This window comes from Galeopterus variegatus, unplaced genomic scaffold, assembly GCF_000696425.1.
Source record: "Galeopterus variegatus unplaced genomic scaffold, G_variegatus-3.0.2 Scaffold643, whole genome shotgun sequence".
Taxonomy (NCBI): domain Eukaryota; kingdom Metazoa; phylum Chordata; class Mammalia; order Dermoptera; family Cynocephalidae; genus Galeopterus; species Galeopterus variegatus.
The window spans coordinates 33238-51123 of NW_007726754.1; the positions used below are offsets into that span (position 1 = coordinate 33238).

At 37.5% G+C, this 17886-nt stretch overlaps 1 protein-coding gene across 2 annotated transcripts in view; it reads left to right on the plus strand.

Annotated features, from left to right (window-relative positions):
* ITSN1 (intersectin 1 (SH3 domain protein)) overlaps positions 1–17886 on the plus strand; it is a 146014-nt gene that overhangs the window by 32122 nt on the left and 96006 nt on the right. For both annotated transcript variants that reach the window (XM_008570921.1, XM_008570920.1), the window contains exons 8-13: positions 1779–1842; positions 6557–6694; positions 8089–8204; positions 10575–10837; positions 12867–13016; positions 13105–13245. In XM_008570921.1, coding sequence (XP_008569143.1) covers positions 1779–1842; positions 6557–6694; positions 8089–8204; positions 10575–10837; positions 12867–13016; positions 13105–13245 — 872 coding nt within the window. The remainder of the gene's footprint in view (positions 1–1778; positions 1843–6556; positions 6695–8088; positions 8205–10574; positions 10838–12866; positions 13017–13104; positions 13246–17886) is intronic.

A 17886-nucleotide genomic window follows, 5' to 3' on the forward strand; every position in this document is an offset into this window, starting at 1 on the left:
ATGTTCTACAACTACACACAACAGTATATTGAGCAAAATAAGCCAGGCATCACAGAGGGCATACTATATGGTTAGAGGTTAGGCTACACTTTGTGGTAGGTGATATGAAGGGGAAGGCAGAGGGGCTTTTGAGGTGCTGATTGTATTCTGTTTTTTGATCTGGGTACTGTTTGACCATTTTCAGTTTGGAAAATTAATTAAGCTATATACATGTGCACATGTATAAGTATATACATGTATTATTCATATATGCTGTTCTGCCAGTATTTTATATATAAATAAAAGTTAAAATATTGTTGGTAATATTAGCTACCATTTATTGAATGCTTTTTATGTGCTAGTACTATGCTCATTGATCTGTTTCCTTATATGATGGATCATAGACTTGTTAATCTGTAAAGGACCTCTGAAATGAGAAAACTAGGGTCCAAACAAGTGAAGAAACTGCCTCCCCAAGTCATTAACAAAGTTTGGACTGAGCCAGGAGCAGAGTCCTCAGCCTCCCGGTTTGCTGATACTTTTTATTTCATTCTCTGGGGCTCCATTTTGCTGGGACCTTGCAAGGATTCTCAAAAATCCCTAACTTCTACTGCTTGCTGTGCAAAACGCACCTACTGTGTGTTTTTGATGAGATAACATTTGAAATAGCTAAAAGCAAAAGTTTATGCATAGGAGTCTTTTTTAAAACATAATTGCTACAGCTTTTCATTCTTTGGTTCATCTGTTTTCCTGGGACTACACCTTGAGAGGCAGTGCTGGAAATAAGACATTTTCTTCTCTCTGTCCCTGACTCTGGTTTATTTAAACACTCAAAATCTTTCATTGTACTTTTGTCTGATACCTAGGGCTAATTTCATGCCAGAAATAAAGATATTTATGAGGATTTTAAGAAATGAGAGTTGAGGGCCGGCCCGGTGGTGCACTGCTACAGTGCGCTGCTTGGGAGTGCAGCGGCGCTCCCGCCGAGGGTTCGGATCCCACATACAGACCGGTTCCTGCTCACTGGCTGAGCGAGGTGCGGGCGCGGCACCGAGGGTTGCGATCCCGTTGCCGGTCCCGGTCCGGTTTGGGTGCGACACTGAGGGTTGCGATCCATTGCCGGACACGAAAAAAGACAAAAAGGAAAAAAAAAAAAAGAAATGAGAGTTGATTTTGAAAGAAGAGTTGAAATTCCAGGAATTCTTTTTTTTTTTCCCTAACATGGGAAGTGTGTTCTAGTCCTGGCTGTGATATTAGCCATTTGTGCAACCTTGAGCAACTTGCCTTTTTTTTTCCCTCTTTCTTAAGTCTATACAATGAAAAAGTTAGAGATCCCTCTATAGTCCCTCCTTCTCTAAGAGTCTCTGAATCTTCTACTGCATTCATCTGGTGTTGATCATGGTGGAGGCAGCAGGCAGTGGCAGTGGCAGTGGCAGAAGATATTAGATTTAGAGAGAATAAGTTTCAGCTTTGTAAATAAAAGCCTAATATAAATAGAGACGGTCATCTAGACAGAGGTGCAGGCTTTACTTTGAAAGTCTAATCTTACATACTACTTTATTAAACATTCATTTAACAAAAATTTATTGAGTATGTGTCAGATGCTGTGCTGTACTTTGTGTTTCTTCCTTTTTCATTGAGGTTTAATTTCCTTTTTAAAAAGCCCCTAGGATGATAGCAAATACTGTTTAAGGCACTGTGATTGCATGAGATTGTGTAGTACACGTGTGCAGAGCCCTGGTCTTCCTGTACAGTATTTGCTAGCTCATCTTTTTATCTTTTGCCTGGTTTCTGTTTAGGTCCCCAAGCAAGAACTATTCTTATGCAGTCAAGTTTACCACAGGCTCAGCTGGCTTCAATCTGGTAAGAAGTGAAAAGTTCTTTGGTTTGTATAAAGTGAAACTTTATTTCTTAGATTGGTATGCCCTCATGGATTTTTAGATTAATATTGTTATTTATGGGGGCGATATTTATAGTATGATTAATTTTCACTGAGTTGTGATGATTGCCTCTCTTATTTTTACCCCTATTTATTTTGAAAAATACAAAAGCAGAGAAATTAATACATTGAATTCTCAAGAACTTATAACATAGCTTAACAATTCTCAACTCATGTCCAGTCTTGGTACTCCTTTCTTTCTTCCTGATTATTTTAAGGCAAATATCAATTATATCATTTCATCTGCAAACATTTCAGCTGTGTCTTTAAAGAGATAAAGGTTTTTTTTTAACATAACCGTATAATGCCAATAATTTACCTAAACATTTTACTATTCATCTTTATCATTAAGTTAATTGGGTAGTTTCAAATTCCTTAGATTGTTTCATAATCTTTTTATAGTTTATTTGTTCAAATCAGGACTGAAGTAAATCTATGCTTTGCAATATTTGATTGTTACATGTTGTAAGTCTTCTTTAATCTATAAATTCCCCTTGTTTTGCTGTCCACTTTCCTCCCAGTCTGCATCTCCCAAACCCATAAAAACAGACCAGATTATGTATCCTATAGTTTCTTAATGGCCTAACTTTTGATGATTGCATATCTGCGGTGTTGTTTAATTTGTTCCTGTATTTCCTGTAAATTGGTAATTAGATCTAGAGTAAGGTTTCTCAGCCTTGGCACTGTTGACATTTCGGGCCCAATAATTATTTGTCAGGGGGGTGGGCTATCCTGTGCATTGCAGGATGTTTAATACTATCTCTGCCCCTGACTTGCTAGATGCCAGTAGCATGCCCTCACTCCCAGTTGTGACAGTCAAAAATGTCTCCAGATACTGACTAATGTCCCTTGGGGTACAAAATCATCCCTAGCTGAAAACCACCGCTCAGATTTAAGGTTTTTTTTGTTTTTTGTTTGTTTGTTTGTTTGTTTTGACAAGATAGCCCCAAAGCTGTTACTGTGTACTTTCATCAGGAGGCACATAATGTCTTTCTATTTTGTGATGATTTTTAATAGCTATTGATGAGCATTGCCTAGATCCTATAGGTTTCTTTACATTTAAATGTTAACCAGAATGGTTTCTTTAGAAGTGTGCATCTTTTAGTTATGCGTTGATGATTGTGTCGGGAAGGTAAACCTGGTCTCTACTTCTCACATGCTAAGTTCATTATTTTCTTTCAGGGCACTTTTTTTTTTTTTTTAAAGAAAACGAAATTTTATTAATATTGTTTTTTACATTCTAGGATGTTGTGGAGCCGTTGGGAGGGAGGGGGAGATGAGAAAGGGGAAGGAAATGGGATGGAAGAAGGAGGAGGGAGGAGGAGGGGTGGGGTTGAGGCCTGTGGCACCCCCCTCATTCCCACAGGGGAGACCACAGGGCTTCCAGCAGCAGCTTGGTCATTGCTGGGCTGGGTGCAGATGTCAGGGGGATGTGGAAAAGCCCTCACCCCCACCGTCCCATCTCCGGAACCTGGGGCCCTTCTTGCTGAGGCTTGGTGGTCATCCCTGGGCCCGTTGCACATATGGGGGGGTGTGGCCAAGGCCCTCAGCCCCCACCTCCCCATCTTGGGAGAGCCTGGGGGCTTCCTGCCTGCAGCAGCTTGGTAGTCCCCACTAGACTGGCTGTGGGTGTGTGTGGGTGCATGGTGAGACCTTAGGTCCCCCACCCCCCTGGCTTGGGAGATCCCGGGGTGCTTCCTGTAGTGACTCAGTGGTTGCAGCTGTGCTGGCTGTGTCGGTGGGCCATGGCCAAGGCCCTCATCCCCCACCCTAGGGATTGGTTGCTGGTGTCAGGGGGCATTGTTGAGACCCCTGGCCCTACCCGCTTTATGGCTTAGTAGCCCAGGGGACTTCCAGTCCTTCTATGTGTTATAGGTGTTCTTTGGTGAAATGAGACCTTTACTAGGTAATATGGAACTTTGTCTCTTCCTGCAGGTACTTTCTTTTTGCTTTCAGTTCTGTCTTGGATTATTTGCTATTCCTACCATTTAAACTCTGTGCTGGAACTAATTCATTGTCCTTTGCTTACTTCTAAAATGGGTGAGCTTGGGCCGAGCTCATGGCGCACTCGGGAGAGCAGCAGTGCTCCCACCGCGGGTTCGGATCCTATATAGGGATGGCCGGTGCGCTCACTGGCTGAGTGCGGTGCGGCTGGTCTCAAAAAGGACAAAAAAAAAAAATGGGTGAGCTTCCTGTGGAGACCAGTACTTGAGCTGTGTGGTTGAGCTATATTGCTGCTTTGCTGCTGATTCCCTAGGGAAGCTTTTTTGTGCAGCTCAGGTTTTAATGGTTGACTTTATCGAGAGATCTGAAACTCTGTTCTAGGCCTGAGTCTTTTCATCAAACTGCACCCCATGCAATTCTGTATTCCTGAGCAGTCTCCTCTGGAGTGGTCCTTCACTGATAGGGGTGCAGATCAGCTGTCCTTGCTGTGCCCTAGTGTTCTCCCGGTGGGCCCATCTCTCCCACCTCTCGTGCTGCAAACACTTCCCGTGGGACAGGCCGTGCGCTGGTCCCTTGCAATGACTCACTGGCCTCTGAGTGGCTCCTTTGCTTCAGTTGTTATGGCTCCTCACTCCTATGTGAGTCCACAGGAACCCTATTAGTGGTCTTGCCATCCTGAGGGTCACCAAGGCCCTCTTCTCCCCTGCTGCCTCCAAGCAACTTCATCCAGAGGGCACAGCTGTAGCTTTTGCCTGGCTCCTGTTCCGTGTCCTCAGCAGCTCCAGCCTGGATGCAGCCGGGGCTTGAAATGGTCCAAGTGGTTTTTTCTTTCTCTCACCGTGGCTTCTCCTGCCTTCATGCACTCTGTAGGTCTCTCTTCCTCTTCCGCTGAGCTCTAGTGGCCCCAGCTTGGCTGTCATTGCTTTTTTATAGTTGTAAATTGGTTGATTTGTGGCAAAGAGTGACACTGGTGACTGTCTATTCTGCCATCTTGACCAGAAGCCGCAGGGCACATTTTTATGGCTGCTTCACAAGTGACCAAGCTCAAGTGCTAGTCCCTTTGCCGCTCCTCTCCCCTCCTGCTTTCTATTAAACAGTCTGCCTTTGGCAGTAGAACAGATGAGTTAATAAGCATCTTACATCTATGGCACACCAGACTTCTTTAAGTCTGGGTATGTGCTAGTATCTTAGGGCCCTCTGAAATCTAAACTTAAGATCTAACATTTATGGAGGTTGATTGACAGTTTATTAAATTGTTCTCATGACAATAGAATACATAGAAATGTTTATTATACATTTCTCATTTATAACTTGCCCTCTTTGGAAAACACTTGAGGTTTCTCCTTAGAATGTTATTATATTATCCTACACACTAAAAAGCCTTTTTAATTAAATGTTTATAGCTATAATATATCAAGTATGGGGAAAAACAACTAAGAATTTCAACTGCCTTCTTATCTGATTTACCAAGGAGTGATGAATGATGGGACATGAAAAGGGGAAGAGAATAAGGAAGAACAGGCAGGGATTTTCATTTGTGGCTCTGTTCTGTTTAAAGGTGGGTGTCTGACATCTAGAAAGGCAAAACTACAGGTACAGAAAAGAAATCAGTGGTTGCCAGGAGCTGTTGACTTCAAGGAGACATGGGAATTTTTGGTGGTGCTGACACTATTCTATATATTGTGGTGGTAGTTACACAACTGAATATGTTTGTCAAAACTTGCAGAAATGTACTCTAAAAAGGGTGAATGTTATTGTATGGATATTATACCTTAATTTTTAAAAAATTTATGGCACCTGAAGAAATTTCAGAATAAAGAGGAAAGTTTGTTTTTTATCATTGGCAAAGCCAGTTTCCTAATGTAACATTTGACCTGTTGACATTCTGGTGAGTAGATGTGTTGCTATCTTGCATCTTCTTTTGTTGTCCAGAAGTTTTAAAGTAAAGTCATATTCTTGGAGATGCTAGGAAAATCTGTTTGCTTAATTAGCTACTTTGTCAAGTTCATTGTGAAGAGTGATAAAGATCGCATCCCAGAATTGCAGAAGAGGAGACATCTTGACTCTGTGGCTGGAGGACATAAAGATCCACCCTTGTAAGTCTAGATTGGGTGGTGTCCCAAATCTGAATATAGCCATAGAGAATGTATAATGAATAGTGTGGCTGTTTATAATAAAACTTAATTTATAAAAACAGGTGTAGGCCAGATTCGGGAAACTGGCTGCACTTGTTTTTATAAAAGAAGTTTTATTATAAAAACAGCTACACCATTCATTATATATTTTCTATGGCTACTTTACCGCTACAATGGCAGAATTCAGCATGACAGAGATTGTATGTTTTACAAACCACGAAGTATTTACTGTCTGACTTTTTACCGATAGTTTGTCAATCCCTCGTCTAGAGCATAGCATTTAAAAATATGTAGAATATGATTGTGATATATTTTAAATGGACTTGCAAGGACTGAGCAGAGTATCATTATAATCATAGTAAGCATTTATTGAATGCTGAACAACTTGCCAGCTGTATGAAATATTTCATTTAATCTTTGCAACAGTGTGAAATAGGTACTATTTTTACAAACTGAGGCTAAGGTCAGAATAAGAAAACAGAGCTTTTAAATCACTCATGAATAGTAAGAAGCATGAATTTTCATGAAATTGGACTACAGTGAACTTTTTGTTAAATAGGAATCTTTCTGACATTGATCAAGATGGAAAACTCACAGCAGAAGAATTTATCCTGGCTATGCACTTAATTGATGTAGCTATGTCTGGCCAACCACTGCCACCTGTCCTGCCTCCAGAATACATTCCACCTTCCTTTAGGTAAGGAACATTTGGCTCTTGTAAGAAATTGTGTGCTGAGTACGTAAATTTCAAACTTGGCTTTGTTGACTGTGTGTTTATAGTGATTTTCATTCCTGGCAAGTAAATGAAATATCCATGAATTCAAGAGAATCTTTTTATCTAGGTTCTCTGTTAATCCTGAGCCTGTTCTGTTCTTCAAAGTACTTGTAGTATATTACTAAAACAATGATTGTTGATTTTTGTACCAACCTGTATAATCAAAGCTCACCAGAAATTTTAGGAACAGATGCTAGCATTGAAAGAGAAACCATATAAACCTGTATATAGAAAATAAAGCAAGGAGATTGTACTATGAATTCTCCATATTTAAGGGATAACAAAAATACTGGCAATGTAGAAGTTATAATAAGGAAGATAATTAAAGAAAATGATCCTGGTCTGAAACACAGTGTCAGTAGAGATGGCAAGAGAGTCCCCTGAGGTCCATTTGGGAGATAATCTGCCATACCTGATGCCCCACCTACACATGTGCATGCACACACACACTGTCTTAGACAGTTCTCTCTCCTGGCTTTAAACATAAAAGACGGATATGAGATCTTACAAGTACAAAGAAGAATGAAAGAAAGATAAGAATTTCTGTCCTGAGTCCTTGAACTTCAGGAAAGACTGGAGCAAAATCCCCCTAAAATGAAAGCAATAGAACCATCGCTGTCATCCCATCCGAGGTACAGGAGTGAGCTAAGGAAAGTATGACTATGTAGGAAGTGACGGGTAGCTGAGGAAGTATGCCTGTGAAATCCCACAGCTGCAGGAATCACTGCAAGTGACGTTTATCATTGGAAGCTGATTAAAAAGAAAGAGGGAGATTGTTTTCAAAGATCAGGTTAAAGGTATAAAGTGAAACTAGTCAGTGAGCTAAGTGATTTGTTTTAAGAACTATGAAGTACTAACATTTTGTGTGTTTATGAAGGGATGAGATGGAGAGACTTTGTAAAGGGAAGAGATACTGCCAATTAGCTGAGCTGCTGATCTTCTCTTGGAGAAATTTAAAGTTGCTTAAGAGAGTAATGATAATAGCAAGTAACACTGAGTCCTTATTATGTCCCAGGTGTTGTTTCTAGCCACTTTATGATTATTAACTAATTCAGTCCTTTGGAGTTTTTAATTTTGGTGGCAGTTCTAAACATTTTGAACAAGCTTGGCACTCAAGAGTCTGATGTTGTTCGAATACTCATTTTAAAAAAACCTCTTTATAAATGGAGAAGACCAAATCTTTATCTTTTCCTCACTATAAACGAAATTTGCTCCATGACTATGGTATAATCTTTGAAAATTCTTTTTCAAAATGTATCCAGTTTTACCTAGACAGCTTTATGTGAATCTTTTTCTTTTTTTCCCCACAATTACAGAAGAGTTCGATCAGGCAGTGGTGTATCTGTCATAAGCTCAGCATCTGTAGATCAGAGGTTACCAGAGGAACCAGTTTTAGAAGATGAACAGCAACAATTAGAAAAGAAATTACCTGGTAAGGCAGTCTTTATATTTAAGTTATATCATATTAGAGATTTTCTATCTCTGAGGCAAAGATGGCAGTAAAAATAAATTTAGCTTTTGACATTTTTGCTGTGCTCTTTTAACTGGCTTTAGTCAGGAAGAGACCCTTTCAACTATGCTTTTGGATTTGGATCTATGTAGAGAAATAGGAACATTATGTACTCTGCTAATGCACCCTTGTTCTAACTTTTAACTTGAAATCTGATTGCATAGTGCTAAACAGAAATTTTATAAATATTATTTATAGAATATAGAATACCAGAAACTGGTAAATGTTAAGGGAGTTGCTTAGGAGTATTGGAAACTCCTTAATAGCAGCAACCTGTTTTAAATTTAATGTGAGCTTGTTTTAAATAATCCTTATTTATAATGATAAATCTATCATACTATTAAAATAGTCTAAGATGACCATGAATTAGTAATGATGAGATGATAATGATACTAAGAATCAAATAAAATTTATTGTGGAGTCTCTTTATGTTAAATACCTTGTCAGTGTCATTTTGCTGCGTTTAAAGTGCTTGGCAGCTAATTAGTCTGCTCAGGATATTAGCTCTCTTAGTTTATTCTCTAAAATAATTTTGTTCACGGATGAAATACTTACTGCGAATGTTCTATGTGCAAGGCTGTGTTTTGACTAAGCAGAGAATCTAAATGTTCATAATACATGGTTTATGCCCTCTAGAAACTTGGATTTAAGACATCCCTATAAACAATCACAGGCTGGCTGGTTAGCTCAGTTGGTTAGAGTGCAGCCTTGTAACACGAAGGTCAAGGGTTCAGATCTCCATATGGGCCAGCTGCCCCTTCTCCCTGCCGAAAAAAAGCTCATATAAACAATCATTATAAATGTGATAAATTCCTTGAGAGTATTATACATGCACAGCAGAACATACTTGTGGCTGGTTGGCATAATCTAGGAAAGACACAGGAATTAAATCTCTGTGGAAGAGATCACAGTTGAGTTGCAACTTAAAGATGAATAGGGACACTATAATTGGAAGTGAGGAACATCAGAATTTCAGGGGTTTGTTTGTTGTTGTTGTTTGTTTTTATAATTTTCTGTTTTAATTTTGTTTTTTAAAGTTTCATTTTATTTATGTATTTGCGGGGTGCAATGTGAAGTTTCATTACACATATACATAATTTCAGGTGTTGATAGCAACAGGAGTAAATTCTCAATGGCAGATAAGGACAGGAATTGTTAGAATTTAGAAATTTTTGTTGGTAGTTGGCATTTATTTAAGATTTTGAACAGGAAGCAATATAATCAGAATATTTCATTTGGACATTCATGTTTTCAACAGCCATTTATTATGTGCCTTCTTTGTACTAGAAATAGTGCCAGATGCTGGAATTAAAAAAGATGTTTATCTCACAGATATGTACAATCAACTGTGTTTCAACAACAACAAAAAATGTTTAGAGATTTTCAGATTTTTTTCTAACTGAGATGAAATAAGCATAATATAAAATTGTTCATTTTAAAGTGTACTATTCAGTGGCTATCTTAGTTAGCTTGGGCTGCCATAATAAATACCATAGACTGGGTGGCTTAAACAGTGGAAATTTATTTCTCACAGTTCTGGAGGCTAGAAGTCCAAATTCAAGGAGCCATATGATTCGTTTTCTGGTGTGGGCTGTCTTCCTGGCTTGCATACAACAGCCTTCTCTCTGTGTCCTCACATGGCTTTTCCTTGGTGCATGCATGCAGAGGGAAACAGATCTCTTTCTCTTCCTCTTTTTATAAGGCCGCTAATCTCATAAGGAGGACCCTTATGACCTAACCTAATTCTGATTACCTCCCAGAGACCCCATATCCAAATACCATCACATTGGGGTAGTTGGGGCTTCAGTATATGAATTTGAGGGGTGAGGGACACAGACATTCAGTCCAGTCACAATGCTGTGAAACCACCACCTCTATTTTGTTCCAAAACATTTTCATCACCCCAAAGGAAAACTCCATATCCAGTCACTCCCCATTTCCGTTGCTCCCATACCCTGGTAACCACCAATCTGCTTTCTGTTTCTTTAGATTTGCCTATTGTGGATACTTCATATAAATGGAATCATATTGTACATGACCTTTTGTGTCTGGCTTCTTTCACTTAGCACAATATTTTTTAGATTCATCCATGTTGTAGCATGTATCATTACTTCATTCCTTTCTGTGGTGGAGGGACTTTTAAGGTGTCAGGGTAAAGAGGATGCTTCCTCCTCTAAATCACCAAAAATACAAGAAGAACAAGAACACCAAAACATGCTTGATATCTTTGATCTCTAGTCCCTGATGACAGTATGTGAGGGAAGTCTGTCCGATCTGTTTCTTGTTTTAAAGTAACATTTGAAGATAAGAAGAGGGAGAATTTTGAACGTGGCAATCTGGAACTGGAGAAACGAAGACAAGCTCTCTTGGAGCAGCAGCGCAAAGAGCAAGAGCGCTTGGCACAGCTGGAGCGGGCAGAGCAGGAAAGGAAAGAGCGGGAGCGCCAGGAACAAGAGCGCAAAAGACAACTGGAGTTGGAGAAGCAACTGGAAAAGCAACGGGAGCTAGAACGGCAGAGAGAGGAAGAAAGGAGGAAAGAAATTGAGAGGAGAGAGGTAAACGGCTATGGAGCAATCCTGTAATTAGTGTGTGAGTGGGCTCTCTCTCCCTCAATATCTCTCTGTCTCAGAATCATTCATTATTATTGATCTATTAATACAGTCTTTTTTCCCCTTTTTACAGTTCGATAGTTTTAATATATTTACAGAGTTGTGTAGCTATCACCACTATCTAATTCCATAGCATTTTCATCACCCCCAAAAAACACCTACTCAATAAGCAGTTACTCCCCATTCTGCTCTCCCAGTAGCCCCTTGCAACTACTAATTTTCTTTCTATCTCTATAGATTTGCCTATTCTGGATATTTCTTATAAATGGAATCATACAATTTGTGGCCTTTTGTGCCTGGCTTTCATTTAGCATAATGTTTTCAAGATTCATTCACATTGTAGTATAAATCTGTACTTTATTTCTTTTTATGGCTGAGTAATATTCCATTATATGGATATACCACATTTGTTTATCCATTCATCAGTTATTGAGGTGCTTCTACTTTTTGGCTATTATAAATAATGTTGTTATGAACATTTATGTACAAGTTTTTGACTAAACAGTCTTATAAGTGGTTTTCTATACTTTTTTCTCTGTATTTATACACCCATATAAAAAATATAAAGGTTTATATGTTGGAGAGGGTAGGCATTTTGTAATTTTTTTTAAAAACCACTGTAATGATATCATACCCATTATATTGTTCTACAAGCCAAGCTTCCTAAATTTGGTCCCATACCTGGATAGGGTCCAAGCCAGATCTCTTGTCTTTATTTCCAAATTTAGTATATTGCTACAGAAGCAATACCATGATTCTCTCGTGTGTATGAAATAGAAAGATGAGGAATTTTTCTTTATAAAAAAATAATACATTGGCTTTCTCTCCTAATGATTGCTTTAGAAAGCTTGTAGCCATAAGCTGCCTTTTATTCAGGCAGCTATACACAGATACTAACAAGATTTTAATTTTCATAATGGACAACCAAAAGATAGTCAACCTTCCCTTCTTAGTGTAAAAAAATTACATGTTAGAATATTTATTTTAACTTACTTAATAGACATTTACCATGTGCCAGGCATCATTAGTGCTGTATGTAAAGTGGTGACTAGATACTCTACCTGTCCTCCAGGATATTTTCAGTGTGGTCGAAAGACCAGTAAGTCACAGGCAGTTTCAATAAAGAGTGCCAGGTGTTCTGATATGTGCTCTATCTAGCAGTCATCGGGGTCAGTGTTGAGGAGAACTGACATGTCCAAAGAAATTACAGAAGCTTTTGTGGTAACAAGGAAATGAAATTTTCCTTCTTCTTTGTGAGTCAGTGTATTAGTCTGTTTTATGTTGCTATAACAAATACCTGAGACTGGGTAATTTATAAAGAACAGAGATTTATTTGGCTTACAATTCTGAGACAGCTGCATCTGGCACAGGCCTCAGGCTGCTTCTACTCATGGCGGAAAGCGTCAGGCAGCTGGCAGGCACAAGCAGATCACATGGCAAGAGAGAGAGAGGGGAGGTACCAGGGTCTTTTTAAACAACCCTCTCTTGAGGGAACTAGTAGAGCGAGAACTCCCTCATTAATCCCCCTCCCCCAGGGAGAGAATTAATCCATTCATGAGGGATCTACCCCTATGACTCAGTCAGTTTCCAACACTGCCACATTGGGGATCAAATTTCCATATGAGTTTTGGAGGGGACAACACATCCAAACTCCATCAGTCAGTAAATAAGAAAGAGCACTTTTTGTGTAGCACATCAAGTGTTCTTGAAAGCATAAGGAATGGAATTCCAGTGGTGAAATGATCCTGTCAGTTCTCATCTTATGTAAATACAATCATTTTAAATATTCCCTTTTTTCCCATAGAAGGAATATTGTACTTTTATAAATTTTTTGGTTTTTAGTATGATTGCTTGTAATGTTTAATAATATTTCATCCCTAAAAGGAAAGACTTACTAGATGTTACTTTTGTTAAGAGACATTGTATAGTGCAAAAGCTGAAAAATTAATAAATTGTCTGTCTGTAAATGTCACAGGCTGCAAAACGGGAACTTGAAAGGCAACGACAACTTGAATGGGAAAGGAATCGAAGGCAAGAACTACTAAATCAAAGAAACAAAGAACAAGAGGACATAGTTGTACTGAAAGCAAAGAAAAAGACTTTGGAATTTGAATTAGAAGCTCTAGTGAGTGAAGCTTGATTATGCTTTGGAAATATGCTAACACTGAACCATTAAAAATGGTAATAATTTCTATTTTTTTCATTTGTTAAAGAATGATAAAAAGCATCAACTAGAAGGAAAACTTCAAGATATCCGATGTCGACTGACCACCCAAAGGCAAGAAATTGAGAGTACAAACAAATCTAGAGAGTTGAGAATTGCTGAAATCACCCATCTACAGCAACAATTACAGGTGAGAAAAACATGTTCCTTAAAAGCTTTTAGGTTTATGTTCTTTTCTCTTAATTCATTTCATTTGTTTATTCACGTAAGAAGCATTAAACATCTATTGTGTACTAGGTGCTGGGAAGCAAAGATGCAGGAAACAATGTCCATGCCAAAAATGTGAGCTGTCAAATACACAAATTGAACAAATGTTTGCTGGGCACTGCTGTGTGGCGCTCTTGCAGGCACTGAGGCTACAGAAGTGAACTGCAGAGACGAGAACCCCATCTTCCTGGAGCTTATTTTACCCTGTGTTTAAGGAGGTCAGGACAGGCCTTTCTGTGGAGGTGACATTTGAGCAAAGAGTTGAAATCTCTGAGCAGCTAAGCCATGTGGATATCTGGCAGAGCAAACTCTAGGCAGAGAAACAGCAGTGCCAAAGTCCTGACGTTGTGAGTCTCCGGAATGTCATTTACAGCAAGGAGACCACTGTGGTTAGAGCAGATGGGGGCCAGATCAGACAGGATCTGTAGTCCAGCGACAGGTCTTTGGCTTTGCTGTGATAATTACAATAAATAAGTGCAATTAGGTACGTCAGAGGGATATGAGAGATATATGTATTGAGAATAGTTGTAGACACGATGGAGTACTATTAGTAGTTCTATGTTCATTTTATTGCCTATCCAAAGTTTCCTATTTTATTTTTTTCCTTTTATTGCCTATCTCCTGGTTTGGTATCAAGTATTGAACTATAGGGGCATTAAATTCATGTAAATATTATCTGCAGATCATCATATTGGAACTTTGGGACTCTTCATGACAGGTTTCTTTTGCCTAGCATGGCGTTTTTGAGATATATCCATGTTGCAGAGTTAACGATTAGTTTGTTTCTTTTCATCATTGAGTAGTATTTCCTCATTTGTCCATTCACCTGTTCATTAACATTCAGTTTCTTTTCAGTTTGGGACTTTTATGAATACAACTGTAATGAGCATTTAAGTACACGTCTTTATATGGAAATGTGTTTTACTTCTCTTGGGTAAATTTTTAGGAGTGGAATTATTGTGTCATATAAGTGTAAGTTAAACCCTATAAATAACTATCAAACCATTTCCAAAGGGTTTGTACCATTTTACATTCTAACCAGCAGTATGTGAGTGATACTCATCCTTGCTAATACTTGGTGTTATTATTTTTAATTTTAATATTTCTGGTGGGTGTGTAACAATATTTCATTGTGGCTTTAATTTGCATTTCTCTGAAGACTAATGATGTTGGGCATCATGTTATCTGTTTATTGGCATGTATCTTCTTTTTGTGTGTGTCCTTGTTGAAATGTCTAAACCAACTGTTTCAACCTCCTCCCTATTTGTGGGGGAAGGGTGTTACTTTTCTTACTATTTAATCATAAGAGTTCTTTATATAGAGGATACTTCAAAAAGTTCTTGGAAAAATAGAATTGAAAGATAATACAGATCTTTCCATGAACTTATTCTTTTTGTGGGGTTGAGGTGGCTGGCCTGTACTGGGATCCAAACCCTTGACCTTGGTGTTATAATACCATGTGCTAACCAACTGAGCTGACTGGCCAGCCCTTTCCATGAGCTTTTTACAGTACCCTCACATTCTTATTAATAAGTCTTTTTGTCATATACATATTTTAAAATATTTTCTTTCAATCTGTGGCTTGCTTTTCATTTTTTGTAATGGTGTTTTCCAAAGGGCAAAAGTTTAAAGTTTTGAGACAGTTCAGTTTACCAATTTTTTCTTACAGTGTTCATGCTTTTTGTGTTTTAAGAAATCTTTGACTACTCCGTGATTGCAAATATTTTCTCCCAGAAGTTTTATAGTTTTATATGTTTAGGTCTGTGTTGCATTTCAAGTTGATTTTTGCATGTAGTATAACATGAAGGCTGAGGTTCATTTTTTTCCGATACCGATACCCACTTGTTGTAGCACCATTTGTTGAAAACACTGGCCTTTCTCCCATTGAATTACCTTGGTAGCTTGTTGAAAATCAATTGGACGTTTTGTAGAGGTCTCTATTCTGGACTCGCTTCTGTTCCTTTGATTTATGTCCGTGCTTTCACCAGTACCTCACTCTGTTGATAACTATAGCTTTAAAATGATTTTTGAAATCACGTAGTGTGAGTTCTTTACTATTGTTCTTCTTTTTCAAAATTGCTTATGGCTTTTCTAGGTCCTTTACATTTCCATATAAATTTTAGAATTGGCTTATCAGGTTTTACAAGAATACTTAGATTTTTGTTGGTATTCCATTGAATTTATAGATTAATTTTGGAAGATTTAACATCTTAACGATATTGAGTCTTCTGGCATATCTCTCAGTTTATTTAGGTTATAAATTTCTCTAAGCAGTGTTTTGTAATTTTCAGTGTACAAGTCCTGTACATATTTTGTAAAGTTTATGCCTAAGTATTTTGTGGGTTTTGATGTTATCGTATATTGCATATTTTTGTTTCAATTTCCAGTTGTTATGCCAGTATATAGAAATAGAATTCGTTTTTGTATACTAACCTTGTTATCTGTTTTGTTGCTTAACTAATTTATTACTTCTAAAGGCTTTTTGTAGCTTCCTTAGGGGTTTCTATGTACATACATATGACATGTGTGAATAAAGACAGCTCTATTTTTTACTTTCTAAGCTGTATACCTTTTATACCTTTTTTTTTTTTTTCTTACTTCATTGACCAGGACTGTCAGTACTATGTTGAATGGAAGTGGTGACAGCTTTGTTCTGGATCTTAAGAGGAAAGCTCTTGCACGATTAAGTATGATGTTAACTAGGTTTTTATCAGATTTAGGGACTTTCCTTTTATTGTGCATGGGTGTTGAATTACTGTCAGTACTATGTTGAATGGAAGTGGTGACAGCCTTGTTCTGGATCTTAAGAGGAAAGCTCTTGCACGATTAAGTATCATGTTAACTAGGTTTTTATCAGATTTAGGGACTTTCCTTTTATTGTGCATGGGTGTTGAATTGGGTCACATGTATTTTTCTGCATCTTTGAGATGACGATATGTGTTTTTTCTCCTTTATTTTGTTAATATGGTGATTTATATTAATTGCAATTTGAATATTAAATACACCTTCCATTTTTGGGATGAACTTCACATGGTCGTGGTATATTGCCTTTTATAAAAATATTTTACTAGATTCAATTTGCTAGTATTTTATTAAAGATCTTCATTTAAATTTATAAGGGATATTGATTTGTAATTTTCTTGCAATGTCCTTGTATATTTTTGGTATCACAGTAGTGCTGGCCTCAGAAAATAAGTTGGAGAGTACTGCTTTCTCCTCTATTTTTCTTAAAATGTTTGTGTTGAAATGGTATTTCTTCTTTAAATTTTTGGTGGCGTTCACCAGTGAAGGCTTCTGGGCCCGGAGCTTTTTTAATAGGGCTATTCAGATTTTCTATTTCTTCTTGAGTTTGTTTTAATAGTTTGTATCTTTCAATGAGTTTGTTCATTTCATGTAAATTATCAAATTTATTTGCGTATAGTTCACAATATTCTCTTATTACTCTTTGCTAGTTTGTAGTATCCATAGTGATATTCCTTCTTTCATTCCTGATATCGATGATTTGTGTCCTCTCTCTATCATTCTCTCTCCCTGCCTCTCTTCCTCCTCCTCCTCTTCCTCTTCCCTCCCCACCTTCCTTCTTCTCCCCTTCCTCCTGATCTTCTTCCTCCTCCTTCTTTTCTTGATCATTATAGCTGGAAGTTTGTTGGTTTCATTGATTTAAAAAAAATAAAAATTAAAAAAAACCAGTCTCTTGGCTTTATTGATGTTTCTCTATGATATGTCTGTTTTCTATTTCATTTACTAGTGCTCTTTTCTTTATTGTTTTGTTCCATTTACTTATTTTGGGTTTAATTTTTTGTGTGTGTGTCCAGTTTTATAAGGAGGAAGCTTAGATAATTGAATTTGGAACTTTCTTCATTTCTGTATTTCATTTTAAGCTATAAGTTTTCTTCTAATCACTGCTGTAGCTATATTCCATAAATGTTTAGTATGTTGTATTTTTTTATTCATTCAACTCATAAACTTTTTTGATTTCCTTTGTGTTTCTTCTTTGACTAATGGGTTATTTAGAATTGTGCTGTTAGTTTCCAAATATTTGTGTTTTTTACAGATATCTTATTGGCTTCTGGTTTATTTTATGATCTGAGAACATACTCTGTATGATTTCAGTCCTTTTTAACTCTTGTAAATTTATTGAGACATGGCTCAGCACATGATGTCTTCTTGGTGAATATTCCATGAGTACTTAAAAAGATTGTATACTCTGTTGTAGTTAGGTGGATTGTCCAATAAGTGTCAGTTAGATCAAGTTGATTCATGATAGTATTCAAGTCTTCTGTGTCCTTACTGATTTTATGACTTTTATCAGCTTCTGAGAGAAGAGTGTTGAAATCTCGACCATTGTGGATCTGTCTACTTTCCTTTCAGTTCTGTCAGTTGTTGTTTCATGTATTTCGGAGTCCTGAGAAAGTCCTAATCAATTTGAGATTTTAGGATATGAATGTATAAAGAAAACAGTGTCAGAAGTTGATAGTTTTAAATTATATAAATTGTTTTAAAATATTAAAAAGTGCATTTTATACCTTTTAAAAGTATATTCTTCTGTATGATAACTATCTTT